At 45.3% G+C, this 22,855-nt stretch overlaps 1 protein-coding gene across 1 annotated transcript in view; it reads left to right on the top strand.

Annotated features, from left to right (window-relative positions):
* The window catches only part of TSPEAR (thrombospondin type laminin G domain and EAR repeats), a 134,399-nt gene that overhangs the window by 36,540 nt on the left and 75,004 nt on the right, over positions 1–22,855 (top strand). The window contains exons 2-3 of the mRNA XM_086955511.1: positions 16,462–16,679; positions 17,078–17,316. Coding sequence (XP_086811637.1) covers positions 16,462–16,679; positions 17,078–17,316 — 457 coding nt within the window. The remainder of the gene's footprint in view (positions 1–16,461; positions 16,680–17,077; positions 17,317–22,855) is intronic.

Here is a 22,855-nt window from a genome sequence, read left to right as displayed (position 1 = left end):
CAGACCATTCACTTGTCCTTGATGTTTGAATTGCCTTTTCAAAATAGAGCTTCCTTAGGTAAGGCACACGCCGGATATGTGGTCATCTGATTAAATCGATTGACTCTCGATGAACTCCTTCCTACAATTTGCCTTCAGCGGAGTAAGAGTGCCATCCAGTGGTCACATAATCAAAAGTGGAAATTGACACTGTGCAATTACCACTAAACAGGCATTGGCAAAGTCAGGAAGTTCGGCTTAAATGTGCCACTGCTTGTAGACAAAGACATTCATGAATGCTGTTTACTACATTAAAGCCAGCTCTATGAGGAGAGCTGTTTTTAAGTTCACCTTTGGCCATGCAAACTTCTTAGAAGCGTAGCATGCATTCCTGGACTTCTCAACCTTAAGACACATGCTCTCACGCCGTTGATTCAAAAGATTCCCACTGCATCATATCCATCTCCTTAAATCATCTCTCCACACTCCCTTTACCTCTCTCACTGTCTCTCTATCTGCCTCTGCATCTCAATGTACCTGTCCCGCTCTCTCTAGCTCAAGTCTCTCTATGGCATCTACATCTACTTCATCTCTTTATCAGTGCATCTTTCTCTACCCCGCAGCACTCTTGCACTCTCTATGCCTCCGTGTACCTCTCTATCACTGTCTCTACCTCAGATCTCCCTTACCTCGTCTCTCAATCTGAACTTCACTTTTTTTCAATTGGACATTACTGTATTTTCTTCCATCTAATTCACCCCTCTCCCACCTCTTCTCTTTACCTCACCTCTTGTCTTTTAATTAACCCTCTCTACCTCACCATTTCTACCTCACCCCTCTCCACCCCATTTTTCTATCGCTATCTAACATTTTTCATTAACAGGGCTCTCGTTACTCTACCCCTTTGTTCCCACTACCTAACCTCTCAATTTACCTCCCCATTCATTCGATACTGTGCATCTATACCTCTCTCACTATTTACCTAGTTTCCTTCTGCCTCATTATTCCCACTAGCTTCTTTCTTGCTACCTTAATTCTATGTCTACCTCTTTTTTCTATTACCTTCTCTGTCATCTCTCTCTGTAACCCCTTCCTAGACCAACCCTCTGTACCTCACCACCCTCTCTCTCTAAAACTCTATTTTTATGCATGTCTTTGTTTCTTTCACTTCCTCTACACAATAATTCTCCTGTAAATCACCCTATATCTCTTCCTTTGTGTCAATATCCCCTCTCTTGTTCTAACTCTCTAATGTCTCTCTACTCCTCCGCTCTAATTCTCTCTGCCGCATCAAACTCTTTACTTGACTTGTCTTTCAATAATGCTTCACATCCCCCAATATCTTACCACTATTTCTCTCGCTGTCTTTCCCTCACCCCTCAGTATATCCCACCCTTCTCCCTCTCACTACTTTTTCGCCTCCTTACCTTCAGCATACTCTGCCTCACTCTAAAATCTTACCTTTCTCTACATCTCTTCCTCTTTCTCCCTCACTGTATTTTGCTTCATGGCAACCTCGCCTTTTTCTCTTTATCTTACATCTCTCCCTACCTCACTTTTTCTTCACCTTATCTCTAGCTCCACCTGCCTGTGCTTCCTCACTCTCGTTCGCCTCTCTCCTCTTTCTTTGCAGTTCACTTTTACCCATCATTTCTTTTACTAGCCGAGTCAGAGGTCATGGTTTAGCCAAAGTATTGGACACACAGAAAGAGGAGAGAAGGGACAATGCGAAGAAGAAAAACAAGGCGACATTATTGACGAGTGGGTGGCCTATGCTTCTCTCTCCTCCTCCTCCTCGAGTTGCCCACCAACTCTGATGTATTGAAGAGATTAGGAGGGCCTCTAGCACTCATTACTGCAGCCTCTCTGTGGCCGTCCCTCTTGCATTTGTAGGCATTCAAAGCAACACAGCAAAGAGCAAAATTCTCTTGGTGGCCATGGAGAACAACTCGACCCCAAATCACTGCAAGTCCTCAAGGAAGCCCCATAAGCACCTACCACTCTATACATTTTACAATGTGCATTAAAGTGCATGACGCAAAATTACAAGCAGCGCCATGAGACCTGGTATACATTACATTATGCCTCCTAATGAATTTATGAATGTGTTCATGTGAGGCCATAAAGAAGCATAAGGTGGACTCCATTTCGAGGTTAAATGGTGTTTCCCATTTCTGTAGCAGGTGCAATTTGTACTTCCTCGATATCGTATTTAAATTCAAATCGTTCTTGCCCATAGCCTGCTGAGGATTATGTGTTGCAGGTATACCAACACTATATTACATGCATTATATCGCTTTACAATTTCATTGCATCCAGTACAGCATTATACCATAAAACTGTTAGGTAAGTATAGGGTACTCTGCCAATATATTGCATAACAAAAACACTTAATCAATTACATCTACCCACCAACTATATCACAAGATAAGTATAGTGTAAGTAAATATGGAGGTAAGAGTAGTAAATATATACTTAGCTTGACGATGTAGTAGATATCATAACTTTTTGCGTAGATGTTATCAGCCTCAAAAGATCGTGTCATGCAACCAAGAACAGGTACATACAACAGGTGAATAACCTGTTAATTGGGTTAGGTAAATGATGTAATGATAAAAATAATATACCTACCACAATGATGATGTCATGAGAGGATATATTGGATGCAATATAATTATGGATCAATAGCATTGATTCTGATATAGTGTCCTACAACCATGTTGCCATGTCTGGTATTAATTACCTAGTAGTCAAGTGAACTAATATCTTATTCTTATACAAGTCCCTACAGTAAAGTGTACATGCATCCATGAATACTGGTAGTGTGTATTCTCACGTTAATTTAAATGGTGTTGTACATCTCACTTGACAAACCCTCATCCTGGTGCAAACCCATTGGATCCTCTTTCCGGCCCACACCCAAGACGAGCTGCATCATTTACAAATCATCATGACCAGCACACCCACTTATCTTGCAGACAAGTTCACCTTCTCTGGCTATTCTCGGCACACCCTCAGCCAAGACACCATTAGACTGCAGTTTAAAAAGGAAAAAACAAGGCCTTTTCCATCTATGCACAACGACCTGCAACAACATCACATATCCGTCAGGACCACCCTATCGCTGCTCCAATTTAGGAAAGAGTTGAAGACGTAACTCTTTAGAGAACACTACATCACAATGCATTAACAGTCCACAAACTAGCTACCTCTACTACAACTCGTTAACTTTATGTCGAACTTTAACCGTGTATAGCACTCCACAGCCTTTTGGCTAGGTCTGTGCTTTAGAAATACCACATTCATTCATACGTTCTTGGAAACCATATTTATCATGTAAGAAAAGGAGAAGTGAATATTTCAAAGTATCAAAAGCATGTGGTAGAATCCAAATTAAGTGACTTAAAATGGATTGGTACTTGACTGGCAATACCAAAATACTGACATGACTTACTTTGACAGTATTACCCACAGAAGGAGTGCAGAGATAGGAGAGAACAGTGTGCACACATCAAGAAAGGTTTTTGTATTCGTTCTGTGAAGTCCTCTATCTTTACATTGGAATCATCCATTAACACTAATATGGTACCTTGAAACTGAATTATGGTGGGTAAAGCACTAAAATGTGTATTATGCTATGTACATACTTGGAGGACATCATAGTATTGCAGTTACTTAGGGCTTTATTAAGAGTTTGACAGACGGGGTCAACAGGAGGATAACCTTCAAACTCCTCACCCACGCACACAAAGCCCTACACAACACCGGACCAGTATACCTCAACAGACGACTCAGCTTCTACACCCCCACCCGCAGCCTCCGCTCAGCCAGCCTCGTCCTCGCTACGGTCCCCCGCATCCTTAAAACGACCGCCGCCGGCAGATCCGTCTCCCACCTCGCCGTCAAGACCTGGAACACCCTCCCCACCAACCTACGACAGACCCAAGACCTACTGTCCTTCAGAAGACTTCTCAAGACCTGGCTCTTCGATCAGTAGCAGCCCCCTCCCCCCCCCAGCGCCTTGAGACCCTCACGGGTATGTAGTGCGCTTTATAAATTCCCTGATTGATCCATCACAAATGTGGCGGATGTCATGTCTGCTCTTATTTGAAGTGCATTATAGCCAATGCACTTATAGTACAGCAGACGGGATACCCGTGATGTTTTGATGGAGTATCCCATCTGCCAAACTCTAAAAAAGGCCCATAGTTCTGGCAGATTTCAGTAAATTTGTCATATTCTCAAGATCTGCATTAATGGCACTGGATAATTTAGGGTCATAAATGAGCTCTAAAAGTGTAGGGTACATATATATACCTTCCTCTCAGTAATTGTGATAAACATTTATTATTTCTAATCATTTACCTTCATATACGTATTAATGGTGTTTCCAGTTTAAGCTTACTAAGTAGTGGTGTTTTGGACTAAAGTGTAACATTGAATGCACAGCATATCGCATAATGGAGTGCCCTCCCACTCTGAAAAGACCATGGAACTGTGAAACTTTCATGAAATGAGGGAATTCCGGTTATTCTTGGTGTTTGAAGCTATATTTCTAAACTTGTGCTAATTTAGTGGTCCCACTCTGCCATCATGTGGCAGTGTTGGTGATCTCGAGAGAGAGTTCAAGAATTGTAACTCACCGTCATATGATTGTTGGCCAAATGCATGCCTAGATGCATTTATCACGTCAAAAATTTAATTTGACATTGGCTTGGTGTACTATGATTCTGCACAAGGATCTATGTTGGGCTTAGATTCCTTTCCATTTAAAAGGGATCTGGCTTACCTCTAAGGTTTGGTTCTACTCTGTGCCATTTGATTCAAGTAAATTCAATGAAACAAATGTTTGTAGATATTTGTGAAGTTGCAATCACTGGGTGGTCCAGATCAACGTCCTACCAACGCTGAGGTGCTGAAACTATAATGCACTATACATCTGGCAGCACTACTTGCGGTGTCCTTCAGGGCTCCTCACTTTCCTACCATCTGTTTAATCTATACCTCCTCCCTCTTATCCATGTTCTGAAGGAAAGGAAAGTGCTCACCTTTAACTTTGCGGATGATTTTCAACTCATGTTTTCCATCAGCAACTCCCCTGCATCCATCCACGAATTTCACACTACTATGCTACTCATCCGTGATTGGATGAAAGCAATCACTTAAAACTCAATCCAGATAAGACAGAAGTGATTCTAATGGGGGTTCACTGAACCCTTGGAGTCCTCTCTTTTGGCCAAAGGAACTAGGACAGCTTCCCACCCCGTCCTATTCTGCCAAAACCTTGGTGGTAACCATTAACAGCGATCTCACATAGAGACCCAAATTGGTTCTGTGATTTCAACGTGCTTCTTCCAGTTAAGAAAAATAAGAAAAATCAGTAGATTCCTCACACGAAGCCAAAGTACAGGTAGTCTTAGCTATGGTAATTTCCCACATAGACAATGCCAATTCTATATATTTTGGCATTCCAGCCTACCTAATTGACCGACTACAATTGGTACAGAACCAGGCAGCAAGACTGATTTTTCGGCAAAACAAGCGTCAACATGTCACGCCCCTCATGAGGAAGTTACACTGGCTGCCTATAGCCCAGAGATGTGCCTTCAAGGTGGGATTTATTATGTTTCTTTAAATCCCTGAATGGCAGGAGCCCTAAATTTGTTGACAGTCTCACTCAAAGGCACAATCCTACGTGCCGTCTGCGATCTGCCCACATGCATATCCTCCTTCAAACTGAAGCGCTTCAGTGGAACGAGGTTCACTGTACTAGGCCCCAGATAGTGGAACTCCCTGCCTCTCGAAATCAGATCCTGCACAGACCTTTTGAGCTTTAGGAGGCTCCTTAAAACATGGCTGTTTAGACAGGCATATGAGTAAAATCCGAGGACTCAACACTCCTTAGAGCAGCGCCATGAAACCAATCCGGTGTACATACGCTTTATAAGTAGTATTTAACATTACATAACAGAGACGTTATAGTTAGGCTCAGATTTCACTCGTAAAAAACATTGAATTTCAGCAGTTATAGTTATAGAGCCCCCGCAAATGCACTGCTTATGACCTAACATATTATATCACTCATGACATGGTCAGTGACATCGCTGATGACATCTCAAATTACATCACTGATGACATCATCCAGTATAAGTATTTTGTAAACGTTTCTTAGACTTAAAGATATATACTAAGCTACTGTATAAGTTAAATTACTATTCTTTTTGCAGTAGTAATGAGTGATATGTGAATTGAGTGGTTGTGTGACTCTCTGTATCCATGTGTGAGTGGCTGTATGGGTGTGTGAGTAGCTGTGTGGGTGAGTGAGTGGCTATATTGGTGAGTGATTGGATGTGTGAGTGGTTATACAGTTCAGTGATTGGCTGAGTGAGTGACTTTATGGGTGGATGAGTGGGCGTGTGAGTGACTGTATGGGTGAGTGAGTATTTATCTGAATGGCTGTATGAGTAAGTGACTGGGTGTATAAGTCGGTGTATGGGTGTGTGAGTGGCTGTTTGAGTGGGTGCTTGGTTAAGTGAGTTAGTGTGTTAATGGCTGTTTTGGAGAGTGAGTGTCTATATGAAGGGCTGTATGGGTGAGTGAGCAGATGTGGGAGTGCTTGTATGGATGTATGAATGAGTATGTAAGTGGTTGTGTGGGTGTGTGAGTGCTTGTGTGGGTGAGTGAGTGGTTGTGGAGAGGTTGAGTGAGTGAGTGAGTGGCTGTATAAGTGAATAAGTGTATGTGTGTGTAGTTGTATGGGTGAGTATGTGGCTCTGTGAGTGACTATAAGGGTGAGTGACTGCTTGTATGAGTAGCTGTATGGGTGAGTGAATTGTTGGGTGAGTTGCTATATGAGTGACAAGGTGGGTGTGCGAGTGGCTCTATGGATGAGTGAGTGGTTGTGTGAGTACTTGTATGCGTCTGTAAATGGGTATGTGAGTGGTTGTGTACATGTGTGAGTGGGTGTATGAGAGATTGTATAGGGGTGTGGATGATGTCATGAGTGATGTCGTTTGAGATATCATCAATGAGGTCACTGACCATGTCAGCTTTAAAAATGCTCCCACCGGCTCGGAGCAGACTTCAGATCTTTTTCCCTCCGCGCAGTGAAGTGGGCAGGGAAGCATCTGAATATAGCGCCTTCCCACAGGAAGCAGCATTTTAGCTGTTCCCTACGGGTGGGAGCAATGCTGGCAATGAAGATATAGTGGATGCCCTGTGCACCATGCCACCCACCTTTTCTTGGCTGGGCCCAGGGTATGGGATCCCCAGGGCTGGAATCAACCAGTGGATGGGAAGGGGCGCACAGCCCCCCCCCCTTTACTCATTGGCTGGGCCCCGGGGTGGGGGGGGAGGGTCATGCAACCCTCTACTTCTTTAGTAAATGGCCGGCCCCAAGGAAAGGGGTCCCATGGCCCGAAATCGGCATAGGGGCCACACGGCCACCCCACCCCTTTACACATTGGCCAGGCCCCAGGGAATAGGGTCCCTGTGGCCGATATAGGCCTGGGGAGGGGACTGTGTGACCATTCCCCCTTTTTAACTTTGGCCAGGCACTGAGGTTGGAGGTTGGAGGTCCCTGGGGCTGAAATTTGGCCTGAAAGGGGGCCCGCAGGCCCACATTCCACCTTTTAATAAGGCCGGACCTCAGGGGATGGGGTCCCTGAGTCCAAAATCAGCCCAGGGCAGGGGCCTGCCTGACCCTCTACCATAAATATAATGGTGGGCCCCGGGGGCTAGGGTCCCTGGAGCCAAAAATGGCCCAGGGAGGATGACACATACCCATCCCCCCCACAGAATATGCCAGATCCTAAGGGATGGGGTCCCCGGGGCCAAAAATGACCCAGGGAGTAACTATAACGTGCATCCCTAAGGTAACAATATCTTGCCCCCTCACCATGTATTGCTAACTACCCCACATGTTACATCATTTATAACACCTTCTATGAGATCGTTGCTAATACCACTGCAACATTTGCTGTAAAATTATTGATAAGAGAACTCTGCATGGTGGGTGCGCGAGTTATAGTTGCCTTAGGGCTCGAGATAACTCTAACTATAACTGCTGAATTTCTACGTTTTGTGTGTGTAAAATCTGAACCTAACTGTAACGCCCCTTTGACCTCTGTTTTTTTTAGCGAATTTCTAAGGTTTTTTAAATTTTATGTCCTAACTATAATGCCCCTGTGACCATTGAACCTTTGTTTTTTTCAGAGTAGAAACAAACAACCAAAATAATATATATATACACACAATACACACACACACGCACACACACGCACGCACGCGCGCGCACACACACACACACCTTGCAAAGATGAACTTCTGGGTTGGACCTGTGGGGTATAGAACTGTTGACCTGCGATTTCACGCATACTTCTACAGCAAATGCTACTTAAAGGTGGCTCCAGCGCCTCTCGACCTTCTCCTAGTTCTCGACTGCGCCTCTGCAGCCACTCGTCCTCTGAAAAATGTGGCTCCTCGTGCCATCTTTCGGCAGGGCGTCGAAGTGAAAACCTGGCGCGCTGTTTTGGCAACATCAGCAGATGCATGTCGCGCAGCCTGGACCGAAGGAATCCTGCAGCGGTGTCCCGATGAAACCCAAACAAGGTCTCATATCACCCCTGCGGTATAAATAAAATAGCATCTTTTCGCGCTTCCGGCCACAGAAATGTGACAAGCTCTCTCCATAAACGGCTGCAGCTGTGTCGGTGCTCCCCGCGCGCTGGCACCCGGCTGACACCCAATGCCGTCTGTACAGTAAATAGCGATTCTGAGAAGCCATTTAAGACCCCGCTCTGCGGGGCCGCCAGGTGAGTACAATAAAGTTCAAACGACGGGCCGCGGGCCCGGATCAAAGGCTCTGTGGTGACTTTGAAGCAAAAGTCAACATGGGCCGGCTTTATGCGGTTGTGAGTAAATATGACCCGGTGCCGATCCCAGCCAGTGAAGGTAGACGCTAGGTGTGTAAGAGAAGAGAGCTTAGAAGCGCCCCTGCGCAGGATGTGGTCGAAACAGCTGTGCGTGAAGGAAGTGCTGGTTTAGAACTAGATACAGCAGTTGCGAGCCTTGGCCTTTTGTTTTCATAGTGTAATCCCTGATTAGACACATGAGTTGCTGAAGATTTAGTTTTGCGAGAGGGCTGAGTTGTTTATTCTCTTGATTTACTGGGCATCTAAGGGCGTTGATCACAAGACCTCTCGGACCACAGTATTCTGTGAGCACAGTATCTTCACTGTAGAGCTCGCTGCAGTGAACTAGTGTCTACAGTGTCTTATATACTGACAGCAAGGGGCATAACTATAGTTGTGAATGTCATCAGAGCAGGGTTCAGGTACCACCCATTAGGGTCTATTGACCTCACAATGGAATTTAGCGACGTCACAATAGTGTTCTATGCCATTACACGTGACTCCAAGCCATCATACAAGTGCTGGGTGACTGTGTTTTAATGTTCTCAAAAACACATTTCAGTTCTGTGTTCGGTTGCATAACGCACAATTTGCACCCTTATTAGTTCCTGCTTTCTAATCATATGATTTTTTGTAATGCAGACGCCGGCTGCGACCCTACTAGTATCCCTTGATGGCTACTCCTGGTGGTGGTCCAAATATTGGGTTGATACATTTCAGGGGATGCAGCGACCTCTAGAGCCCCAAGAGGAGGGCAAACCCTCTTTGAATCCCACTGCGAGGGAAATACAAGCCTTTATTTCTGGGGTGTTGTGCTTGTGGGTAGTTTCAGAATACTATGGATAGCATCTTAATTTTTGCTGTCCTTGGTGGTTGTAGCTACAGTTACGATGGGTCATTCCAGGTGCTATTGTACGGCTTAATAGCTCTATCGGCTGTCTGTAAATGGTTCCCTAAATTCACTTTCACTGTAGTTAGGGTGGACTTGGCATCAGTGCGTCTGATCTGGAGGGTTGGCTCAGTTTAGTGTTGCAATCTTGAGGTGCTCAGCAGCACCATTCATTTGCATATCATTTTGGTGAGGATGTGTGTTTGGCAGCAGTGGCACTGCAGCTTTTATTGTTTTAGCAAGCGTTAGTAATCCATGCAGTCTGTTTTGTGCAATTTCAGCATTTCTCAATTGGCCTCAGTGTACTGTCTGTGAGGGCATTAGGTGCTGACAGTGGTACTGCAGTCTTAAACCTCCATTCAGTCTCTGAGAGGACACCCATAGCAGCCTTTCCGCTCTGTATAACCTCACTGAGCCCCAGTGCCCGATTACCAGATAGGCAAAGTAGGCCCAACTCCTTGTAGGGGCCCGCGACAACGGATCAAAATAATATTGATTTGATCTTGAAAGAACATTTCACTCAAGTGTTCTTAAATATTGTTTCCAAAAGATAGAAAAAATTTAAACAACGGTACATTTGGTATTAGGAGGCAATTTGCGAGGGGGGCCCGAAATTTCGACAGCCTAGGGACCTTCACAGAGTTTAATCCGGCACTTGTGAACCCAGCTTGTTGCCGACTGTGGTTGTTTTCATATGTGACTAGCTTACCCGTCGCACGTTGCTGCGATCTCAGAAGAAAGGAAATTTAAGGAAACTTGTTATGATAACATTCAATTTACATTGTGTCATTTTTATTGAAACTTATTCATTTTAATATGGAAAACATTTTAAAGTGTTGTTTTAATTCTGTTTATTTATTCGAGTGCTTGTGGATACACTGTATTTTTTGTTTTTCCATCTGGTGCGTCAACAAATAAATCAGAAGGTTTTCCGACGCGTGAGCTGGCCACATACAGTTGTCCATGTGAGAAGCACAGATTCTCCAAATCTAGTCCACACACTTGCAGCAATTGTCCTTGTGCTTTGTTGATGGTCATTACAAAAGCGAGTCGCACCGTAAACTGTAAACGTTCAGTATTGGAAAGATTATGAGGGCCCTGGGGGGTAGGGGGGCCGATATTTAACACATTTGTCTTTTTTTTGTTGCCAGAAACCTTTGCAGGTGTGCACTCAACAACTTTTAACAAATGTTTTTTTTTTAATTAAAAAAAAAAATTTTTTTTTGCCAGAAACCTTCGCGGGAGTGTACTCAACAACTTCCCAAAGTTTCATGGCGATTGGATGAATGGTGTAGTAATGCATAAAGGACAAACATACATACTTTCGTTTTTATATATATATAGATGTTTTCGGGATGTTCTTTTGTGAAAATATGGGTTAGATGACCAGTAGTGCATTCGAGAAATTAGTTTTTCCTGGATCTCCATAGCTGTGTGATTTTAGAAGACATTTTTCTTTTAGGTCATATTCAGTTCACCTATTCCCTTAACAGAAGTGGCTGACAGTAAATATATGTGTATATTCCTTACAAATCATGAAATTCAAAAGTTAAGGTACTACCATACTGTGTCATGTGTGAAAATTGGAAATGAGTTGTGAATGGAAATCTTGGGAATGTATAGTGGTTTCACATACACTTGTAATTTTGTAATTCCATCCACATATAATCATTCTTTTGATTAGGAATATCATAGTTTAGATTATGCAGTACTTTATTTGTGAAATAATGTGTTGAATAGCAGTGCTGCCCAATTTAATTTCGCTTCAGGACACTTTCTTATACCATCCTACACTTCCTGTCTTTTCCAATCTCTCTAATTCTCTCTTGTAATGTTTTTTATATCTCTGCATTCTCTCGTCACTGTTTTAGCATCTATCTCTTTTTCCTTCCTTCTCCTGTATTGCCTTTCTTTCTCTTACTCTGGGTCAAAGTCTCATGATGGAAAAATAAGCCACAGTCTCCAAAAATTAGCGCCGCTGCCCATTACCTGCAATCACTGGTAAGCATTTTGTCATGCGTTTTACTGAATATAAATATAAACAAGTAACAGGCTTGTGCCCCTTGGTTTCTTAAGCATTAATATTTTCAGGTGTTGATGGCTATTAACAGTGCATCACTCATAGGATCTTGAGGTTTATTTGGTAGCCCCTCAGCTTGCAGGAGGCCTTGGGATGTGGATTTCAATACCACCATTGGCCAGAGATGGCAGGAGTAATGTATTAGACTTTATTCTTGTGCAAGTGTTACGTGTTGTGGATTTGGTTGCACCCCTGCATTGTCCAAGGGTGGAGATATTTAGTACTCCATCTTCCCTGGGGGCCCCATGCCTTGACCACGGACAAGAGGGGATATGTCTTTGCTGACCCTTCACCCCACCCCACTCCACCTGGCCAAAAGGGGGAGAGGAGCTTCTTGTGTTAAGCTGCTCATCTTGTCAAAGGGAGGAGGGTATGCCGTATCCCCATCTTATTTGCCCCCTTCACTTGCTGAAGTGTAGGCTTATTGATGCCCCCCATGTTTAAAGGCAAAGGGGTCTTTGATTTCCCCCACCTTTCTCCCAGACTGGGAATATTTAGTAGTTTGCCCCACTGCTCAGTTGCCTGGGTATTTTGTGTCCTTATCTACTCGTCTTGCCTAAGGTGGTGTTGGCATGACGAAACTGAAGTTGCCCCCTACTGCTTGACCAATACAAGCAGTCTTTATGGCCTCGGGGACCACCACTTGCCCAGGGCCAGGCCGATTGGCCTTGCAGCTCCCCCTCCTGGACCGTTATCAGGCACGGGCACTACCATCTCCTCGGGGCAGGCCTTGTGATAACATAGGAGGCCCTCCCCTCCTGGAGCAATTAATGGCCCTGGGGACTGCCACCTCCTAGGGCCGGCTCACTATGCCCTGAAATGCCCACCCTCGGGACATAGTTGTTTGCTGTCTCTTGACGGGAGCTTTGACAGCTCCTGCCAAACGAGAGCAAACAGTAAGTCCGCTCCAAGCAGGAAAACTGCTCTCGCCTGCTGAGAGCAGACTTTTCATCTGTTTTCCTGCCCTCTGTCAAGTGAGCAGGAAAACAGAAGAAAGAATTGCTCCAGCACGTAGGGAGCAGCGTTTTTGCTTCTCCCTGCATGCAGGAGCAATCCTGCTCCCACTGGAAGCTGGGAGCCGGCAGGGACCGTGGAGGCATTAAGGCTCTCCCTCAGTCCCCAACACTGCATACTGGGTGCCGTGGGTGGGGCCAAGGCACCCAGGAACAAGTGGTCTGGCACCAGGGTATGGGTTCCCCAGGGCCAAAAACTGACCTAGACTCTATCCTAGGGCCTAGGGAGGGGGTACCATCAGGCTTCCCTCCCCTTTCACTGGCTGAGTCCCAGGGGATGGGGTCCCTGGATGCAAAATTGGCCCGGGCAGGTGAGCCACGTGGCCCCCATCTCTTTTCACTAATTGGCTGGGCCCGGGGGATGGGCTCCCGAGGAAAGAATCAGCCCAGGGCGGGGGGCCATGTGGCTACACTCCTCTTTCAGTAATGGACTGGACCCTAGGGGATAGGGTCCCCAGAGCCAAAATCTGTCTAGGGACGGGGGAGCTACGTGGCACCCCACCCCTTTCACTAATTGGCCGGCCCTGAGATATGGGGTCCCTGGACCCAAAATCAACTTGGGGATGGGGGCCAGTTGGCCCCCCCTCCCTTTTCACTAATTGGCTGCGCCTGGGGGGATGGGATCCCCATGGCCAGATTCGGCCCAGTGAAGGGCCCAACTTAATTTTCAGTAATGAGCTAGGCACTGAGAGATGTGGGCCATAGGGCCCGAAAGTGGCCCAGGAAGAGGGGCCATGCACCACCCCCATTTTAGTAATTGGATGGCCTCTCGGCCAAAATCGGCCTGGAGAGGGAGATCATGTAGTCCCCCTCCCCATTACCGAATTCATCGGGTCCTAGGGGATGGGGTCCCAGGGGCTAAAATTGACCTGGGCGGGGGTAGGGGGGACATGGCCCCCCTGTGTTAATTTGCCTGGCCCTGGGGATGGGTTACACTGGGCAAAAATCGTCCTTTGGTGGGGAGCCACACTGCCTCCCCTCTCCCCTTTCACTAAATGGTCGGGCACTGGAGGATAGAGAGTCCGCAGCCGCAGCTGTGCAGACAACAGCGGGGGGGATGTGCTCGGGGTATTTTGAGGGATGATGCAGAGGGAAAATTAAATAAATAATTAATTTTCCCTTCGCATCGTCCCTTGAAAACCCCCCAACGTGGCCCCACCACTGTTACCTGCATGGATCGCGGCTATCCCCAGGTCCAAAACCTCCCAGGTAGGGGAGCTATTCGCCCCTCCTCCTTCATTAACTGGGGGGTCCTAGCGGATGGGTTCCCCAAGTCTGAATCGACCCAGGGAGGGGGACCGCATCGCCCCACTCCCCTTTCAGTAATGGGCTGGGCCCCAGGGCCGAAATTGGCCTGGGAAGAGGGGGGACCATGTGGCCCCCCTTCCATTTCACTACTTGGCTGGGCCTCAGGGTATGTGTCCCCCCTGGTCAGAATCGTTCCTATTAGTGTGGCCACCTGGAGTGGATTTGTGGATAGTGACAATCATGTGATCATTTAAATAGCATTCAATATGGCACTCGCTATATGATCCAGTCCATTGTACTGGCCAAAATGCGTTGTGGTGGTTTTACACAATTAATGAAATTACATGCAGCCCAAGCTGCCTGGGAGCCTTGTTTGGAGTGTTTGGATATATATATATATATATGTATATATATATATATATATATATATATATATATATATATACACACACACACATACAATATAGAAACCATAACTCGCACACAAAATGCAAGGCATATGATCTCACAATATTGTTTATACCAATAAATAACAACCACTATAACCTAATGTACTTAAATAACAACGCATACTCAAAATAATAAATAATACTGCATTCATTGTTGTCATAGAGTTAAGGGTAATGTTATATATAATCCCTTCTGTCACGTTGATTACAACATTTGGACTTGAAGATGAACATTAAGTTTGGTGTGTGAGGTGTTGTTTGCATGGGTATTGTGTGAGTTATGAGTTAATAGGGCAGTACTCTATTTTCTAATTTCTATTTTGAGTTGTGAGCTGCATATTTCGTTTATATTTTTTGGGGTTCTAAGCTTAAGTTGCAATCTTCAGGGGTCTAAGCTTAAGTTGCAATCTTCAGTGTTTTTTGTGTTGCTCCCCGGTGTTCATTGAATGAAGTGGGGCCATGTGATCATCATAGCCTATAACATGGCGCTTCTTAAGAGGTCCTCGAGCATGCTACTACCCATTCCCATCGAGCCTGCCATGTTCATAACCAGTAGTTATGCATGGCCCACTGCAGGGCCAACCGTATGTATGTGGCCTACTCAGTTGCATCTGCAATGCCTGATTCCATGGACATGCGGCACGTCGTACTAGGTGGAGTCTTTCACGTTGGTACATATTCTATAAACTTGCTGACACAGAAGACCTGCAGCAACTGTGCACAGAGCAAAATGCCAGAGGTGGTCTGTAGCACAAAGCCAGAGGTGCTTCAGGCTGAGGGCTGCCTTCTAATGACTGTGAAACACAAATACTGCGCTGCCTACATTGGGGAGCACTGCATCCGATCAATTGTCTCAAATTCCAAAATACCCTTCCCCATTCCTCATGATTTAAGCCCTCTACCCCTTTCTAGACATTATCAAATATTGCAGAAAAGAAAGAAGAAAATATTTGTCCTTTAATAGAGCTAGACCAGAATTTAAAATTGAAATTCTTTACTCCGCCAGGTTGTGAAAGGGCTCAAGAGCATATGGGCAGCTGACCTGCAATTCCTCTGTTAGCTACCTTACAGGAGAATCAGGAAAAACATAGAAGGCAACTGCATGTCGGCCCAGGACACCTGAGGGCAAAACAAGTACCGTAGAATAGCAGGGGGTGCTGTGTGGTGGCGAGTGCTCTCCACGTATCACACTGATGTGTGCTATTCCGGGGCCAGCTTGAAACAGAATAGCACAAGGCGTCAATAGCGACACTCTTGAAGCTTAAATATTTATACCAGTCAATAGCAGTGGTTTAGTAAAGTCATATTTTTCTCTTTTCAAATTGTTAAATTATATTTTGCCTGTAAGAGTGAGGGGGTATATGACTACTCGTCTTCGTAAAGTTCAGACTTTACCTAAAGATGGCTCTTTAGCATGACAATCCTCATAGGTATTGTCACGCTAAAGAACAAATGTTGGACTTCTGAGTGGGACTGACTAACTAGTCTTCTTGACCTGCCGTTACATAAAATTTGAAAACGTTAAAAATTAGGTCACGCTTATTAATTTGGGGGCGAAATATATAGATCCGAAAACTTATTATTTGAAAGTTTGTATTTATTTGCACATTATTGTGGCAAGCGGTTAATTTGTGGTAAATCATGTGACTGCTTTTGACTAAGCCTTTCTCGCATTGCACTAGAGGCAGGAGCCTGTGTCTTCAAGCTAGCCTACTTCAGCTTCTTGTGAACATTGCACATTCTATTGTACCACTGTAATGTGTTATGTGCCATCCCAGAAGACATACTTTGTTGTACTGCCATAACCAACTGACAACTCCTCTGTTTCAGAAGATCCCCTCCACAGGGTTACCCAACAGGCTGTTAATATCCAAGCAATCTCGTTTCACAGATTTGCGCCCATTGGATCTTCTGGCGGAAGTGGCTCCTTCTAGGCCGGCACCGAGTGGGATACGGATGATCCAGGCGCAAGGGGCGCGTGGTTTCCGCTTCTCCTCTTCCGCACATGCTCTCAGCTTCCCAGCATCCCGGCTCTTCGTTCACTGTGATCTTTTCCCGGAAGAATTTTCTCTTGTCATCACTGTGAAAATTGATAGTATGCCTGCTAAGGTAAAGTGCTTCCTGTGCATGTGACACTTTAATGGGAATGGCATACACCTATGATAACTTTAATGGGAATGGAATATATATTATATACCTATGATATAGTCAAACCTGTCTAGGAATGTGTGTGATCTGGGATTAGCATTTCAGGCTCCCAGTTTCATGACTACAACTGCTTGGGTGAGGCAAGTATGTATTTTGGATTTTGTGCCCGTTCAGTGGATTTTCACTTCTATTGAGAAATGGCTTTTGGAAATCTTTTTTTACACTTATAATAAAATGCTTCATTAATATTTTAGAGGTATTAACATTGGGCATGCAGACACTGCCATGAGCCACTGAAGGTGTATTGATGTGTTTCACGAGGCACAAACTCTTAAACTTGTTTACACCTTGTCCCACAGAAGAATGAATATATCTTTACAATGATCCAAGAAGGAAGCAAGAATGTCTTGGTTGGCCTGCGGTACTCCTCGAGCAAGCTCCACTTTCTCTTTTGGAACAGAGACCTGGCCAATGGCTGGCAGACGCGGGTAACCTTCAGAGACATCAGCTTGGCAGATAACCAGTGGCACACACTTGTACTCGCGGTGTCTGGGTACTCCTTTTCTCTCACCATTGACTGCAGCATGCCTTTAGATATGTAAGTTCCTTCAGGGTATTTAATAGGGCAGTATTCTATTTTCTAATTTCTATTTTTAGTTGTGAGCTGCATATTTCGTTTATATTTTTTGTGTCAGGTGTTGCACAGGGTGGAAGTTAGTTTAGTGAACCCCACATCTGATAAAACACCTTCTCACCCCTATTTATTGTAGTGGTGCGAACTTTACATTTACATACAACTCTATATTGGTGTTTGGAGATAAATCCAGTTCACATATAACATTATTACCAAACTCAAACATATCATAAGCAAACATTAGAGAGCCAATAGCAATCAAATAACGATTAGTTGCAAACACATACAGGGCAGTGGCACACACATTCATACCAGAAAATACTTGCTAGTTAGTGAAAAACAGAGCTAAGTGGCAAAGTTGTTCGAACCATTGTGAAAAGGGAATTAAGGTCACTGGTAAACACAACCAGAACTGTAGCAAACATAGAGGCCATAGGCAAACACGTAGACATCAGTAAAAAAACATACTGGTTGATAATAAGCAGATTAGTGACTTTGGCAAAACACACAGATCCCTAACAAAGACATGTAGGCCACTAAAAATGTGAATATCAGTGAATAGCACATACAGATAGCCAACAAGCACACAGATGCCTCTGGGCAATACAACATTGCAGGTGGATAATAGAGCTCTGTCTTACAACTCCTGTCAGTCTAAAGAAATGGGTAAGATTGATTATCACATCCTTTTCCACTTGCTTTCTATAATAAATAATGAGTTCCCTTCAAAATACATGCCTATGGCCAGAAAACGCTTGAGACTCATATACAGGCTAACTGTAAAAACACATAAATCACCACGAAACGCATTCCGGTCTCTATAAATTCCATATTTCTCTCTGTTAAATACATTTAGATCACTCCCAAACATATATAGATCACTATGATACATAGTACATACACAAATAAGAATGAATACAAGTCAACGACTTGCTCTTACACTCACATACTCACACACACAGTTAATTCGAAGTCAGTACTCCATCCATTCTTACAATAACTCACCACCAAAAGCCCTGGCAACCCAACCCAGAAAAACGCAAATAATTTGTTGTTGTTTTACTAGTATATTTTTGTTGAACTTATTTTTTCTCTCTGCAAAACACAATTTGTTATATTCTGTGTTCCCATAATGCAACCACTTTATCATCTGTATCTATGTGCAACAACCCAATCTTTATTATACCTTTTGTCTTGACTTGTTATGATGCAGACAATTAAATAATCACTATCAATACGCATGTGTCAGTACTATTACAGCTCCCGGGTGGAGACTTACATATCAGCTGAAGGGTGATCGTAGGTATGAGGACGTTGGATAAGTCATGAGTAAGGTACAGCAGCATTGTCCCTTGCCTTTTCTAAATCCAAAAGTCTGTGTCTTTCAGCTGAATTATCTGATGATTCAAAGCCAAACAGTTTGCTTCTTGATACTGCAGTTATATACATTTTTGACACATTTTTCCCAGATTGCCTTTTCTCACATCAATCAATCAGGGAATTGTAAGCGTGCTACTCACCCATGAGGGTCTTAAGGCACTGAGGGGGAGGGTCCACAGATCTGTTTAGCCGAAGAGCCAGGTCTTCCTGAAGGTGTTCAGGGAGGGGGCACGTCTGATGTCTGCCGGTAGCTCGTTCCAAGTCTTGGCTGCAATGTGAGAGAAGGATCATCCGCCTGCTCTGGCTCTGTGGTTGCGCGGGATTTCGGCCAGTGCGAGGTTGGAAGATTGGAGGTTTCTTTTGGGTACGTGGAAGTTGAATATGTCTTTGAGGTATTTGGGTCCATTGTTGTGTAGGCATTGATAGGCAAGAGTGAGGATTTTGAAAGTTACTCTTTTCTCCAAGGAGAGCCAGTGGAGACTTCGTAGGTGTTGACTGATGTTTTTATGTCGGGGGATGCCGAGGACGAGGCTGTCGGTGGTGGTCTGTATTGTCTGGAATTTGCGGAGTAGGGACTTGTTTATGCTGGCGTAGAGTGCATTTCCATAGTCCAGTCTGCTGGGGATGAGTGCATGGGTGAATGACTTCCTTGACTCATGGGGGATCCACTTGAAGGTCTTGTGCAGGATGGGGAGGGTGTTGAAGCAGCTGGAGGGGAAGGCGTTGAACTTTCAGTTCATGATGAGTGATGAGTGATGAGTACGATGCGAGTACTTGGTGTGGTCTGAGGGGGGAGATGGGCTTCCGAGGGCAGTCGGCCACAAGGTGCTGTCCCATGCAGAAGGGGTGGTACCGAGGACGAGGACTTCTGTCTTCTCGGCGTTGAGCTTCAGGCAGCTGATGGTCATTCAGACTGCAACGTCTTGCATTCCTTTCTGGAAGTTGAGTTTGGCAGTGATGGGGTCTTAGGTGAGAAAGAGGGTGAGCTGGGTGTCGTCGGTATAGGGTACGATGTTGAGGCCATGTTGTCGGACGATGGCTGCGAGGGGGCTCATGTAGATGTTGAAGAGGGTGGGGCTCAGGGATGAACACTGTGGGACTCTGCAGGTGATTTTCGTGGGGTCGGAGAGGAAGGGTGGGAGTCTGATCCTTTGGCTTCTTCCGGTGAGGAATGATCGGATCCAGTCCAGGGCTTTTCCTTGTATGCCTGCATCATGTTGTCTGATGACTAGTGGGCCGTGGGAGACGGTGTCGAAGGCCGGTGATAGTTTGAGTAGGATGAATGCTGCAAAGTGGCCCTGGTCCAGGAGGGTGCAGATGTCATCGTGACGGCGAGTAGGGTGGTCTCTGTGCTGTGGTTGCTTCGGAATGCAGATAGGGACGGGTTGAGGACAGCGTTTTCTTCAACGAATTGTGTCAGTTTCCTGTTGACTGTTTTCTCTGCAACTTTGGCTGTAAAGGGGAGGAGCGAGATGGGCCGATAGTTGTTGAGGTCGGTGGGATCAGCTGTGGGCTTCTTGAGCAGAGGTCTGACTTCTGCGCACTTACAGTCTTCTGGGAAGGTGCCTGTTTTGAAGGTGGTGTTGATGGTGTGTTGTAGTTTGGGTGTGATGGCGGCTCTGTGGTAGATGTGAGGAGGGCAGGGGTTGGTGGGGTCCCTGAGTGGATGCTTTTCACGGTCGAGGCGGTGTCTTTGGCCGTGATCAGCGTCCAGTTGGATATGGTGGGCTGGCTGGTGTTTTTGGAGGGGGGGGGGGCGTCTGTGGCACCTGGTGGATGGTCGATGAAGTTGTCGTAGAGGTTTTTGATCCTAGGGTGGAAATAGGTCCCAAGCTTGTCGCAGAGGTCTTGGGATGGGGTGATGTCTGTGGCTTTGCTGCTTGGGTTGGTGAATACTTGAATGACACTGAAAAGTTCCTTGGAGTTGGCCAGCATTTTGTTGTGAATGCAGCTCTTCTTGGTGGCTCTGATCTGGTTGTGGTAGTCCTGTGGTTGTTTGGCGTCCTCGTCAAAATCCTCACCCACGCCTACAAAAATGCCTACACAACAACGGACCCAAATACCTCAATGACAGAATAAACTTCCACTTACCCAAAAGAAACCTCCGGTCTGCCAACCTCGCACTGGCTGATACCCCTCGCATCCACAGAGCCAGAGCAGGTGGACGATCGTTCTCCCACATTGCAGCCAAAACTTGGAATGAGCAACCAGCAGATATCAGACTCTCCCCCAACCTGAACACCTTCTAACCCTGGGCGGAGTTCGCGGAGTGGGGCTTCACGGAGCTACGCGAAGTGGGCGAGAAACTACGCCCACCTCCGCACTCCGCGTAGCCCCACTCCGCAAACACCACTGGCCGCCAGCCCCGCCACCCGCCTCCCTCCCGCCCTCCCTAAATACTTTGAAATAAAGGAATAAAATAATTTAAAAAGCACTTACCTTGCCGCCGCTGCCCGCCGCGTCCCCGGGGCTCGGATCTTCCGTCTTCTTTACTAATGCGCATGCGCGGGCGGCCGCGCATGCGCATTTTCTCGTGAAAATGCGCATGCGCGGCCGCCCGCGCATGCGCATTAGTAAAGCGGACGGAAGATCCGAGCCCCGGGGACGCGGCGGGCAGCGGCGGCAAGGTAAGTGCTTTTAAAATTATTTTATTCCTTTATTTCAAAGTATTTAGGGAGGGCGGGAGGGAGGCGGGTGGCGGCCAGCTACGCTCCGTCTGCGGAGCGTGCGTAGTGCCGCCTGGCTCCGCCAGCTCCGCAAAATGTGGAGTAGGCGGCACTACGCACACTCCGTGCACGGAGCGTAGCTGGCCGCCCACCGTTAAGGAAGACCCTCAAGACCTGGCTCTTCAGCTGAACAGGTCTGCATGCCCCGTCCCCCTCAGCGCCTTGAGACCCTCACAGATGAGTAGCGTGCTTACAATTTCCTGATTGATTGATTGACCTAGACCGAGAGTCAGAGGTCATACATAACCCTATCATTTTAAGACTTGTTTTCCAGAAAAAATATACACATTGTTTATTTTAACAGTATGCAGCAAAGAATTACAATATATGGATAAATTAACTCTTGCATAGACTTACTTTACGGGGTTCAATTAACAAATCTATATGAACCACGTAAAAATCTAAATTCTTATTTTAAAATGTAAAATTATTTAAAACTTGTGCTCTTTAGCTCTGTGGTGCCTATTATTTAATAAATACACAAACCTATTATTTGGTCACATCAGGGCGTTCACTTAAAGAAAAACAGAAAAACCCATGTAGATCATAAAAATGATACAACCGTTTTTTATTATTAGTTTTTAATAAAACCGGTTTATTGGCATTTGAGCAAAAGAAAAAAAAGAAAAACATCTAACATCATCGTTGCGTACTATAGACTGGGTATAAATGTGCTGTTCAGTTATTTTGTAATTAACATGCACCATGAAAAGTGTTAATCAGCCCCTACTAGAAGAACTATTTTTGAAACTAAGTGTAATCAATATATTCCCTATGAGAGCCCCTATATAAGCTATCCATAGCTCCCATATCTTATGCCATGGACTTCATGCATAGACGCTCCCAGAACCCTGCAATAGTTCATCCCTGCATTCTGTTTCCTAAGATTCAAAGCCTCTGGTGCTCGCCACTGTTGTGTGATATTTCTTTTAGCCAAAACGAAAACCAAAGCCAACCAAAGCCTACCCATATCTGAGATGTCCAGGTCTTGCAAAGTAGAATTATACAATCATAAAAAACACCATTTCCGTTTCGGACCCTAACAGGTGATTAGCCGTGCTCTACAAGAACCTGATAGATTTGATTGATTTGTAATTAGATAAAAGCCAGTGGCTACCAAAATATAAAGGGCACTTGGAAAGATAAAGGTACTGGTAATGACATCCATGTAGTGGTCAACGGCAAAGACACCAAGGCCCCCTCCAGAAACACAACCTTTACTGACAAATAAGTATAGTTCACTGGCAAAGACACACAGACCCCAAAACGAGCAACCTTTACTGACAAATGCATTCAGTTTAGCGCTAAGTGCAGCTGCTTCTATGGAAAATACAAGTCAATGGCCTACACATGCAGTGCAGACTGTGGGATGAACACAGATGAGCTCCCGCCCTGAG

Source organism: Lissotriton vulgaris, chromosome 2_1 (genome assembly GCF_964263255.1).
Source record: "Lissotriton vulgaris chromosome 2_1, aLisVul1.2, whole genome shotgun sequence".
In the NCBI taxonomy this organism is placed as follows: domain Eukaryota; kingdom Metazoa; phylum Chordata; class Amphibia; order Caudata; family Salamandridae; genus Lissotriton; species Lissotriton vulgaris.
This window is presented reverse-complemented; position numbering and strand designations above follow the sequence as displayed.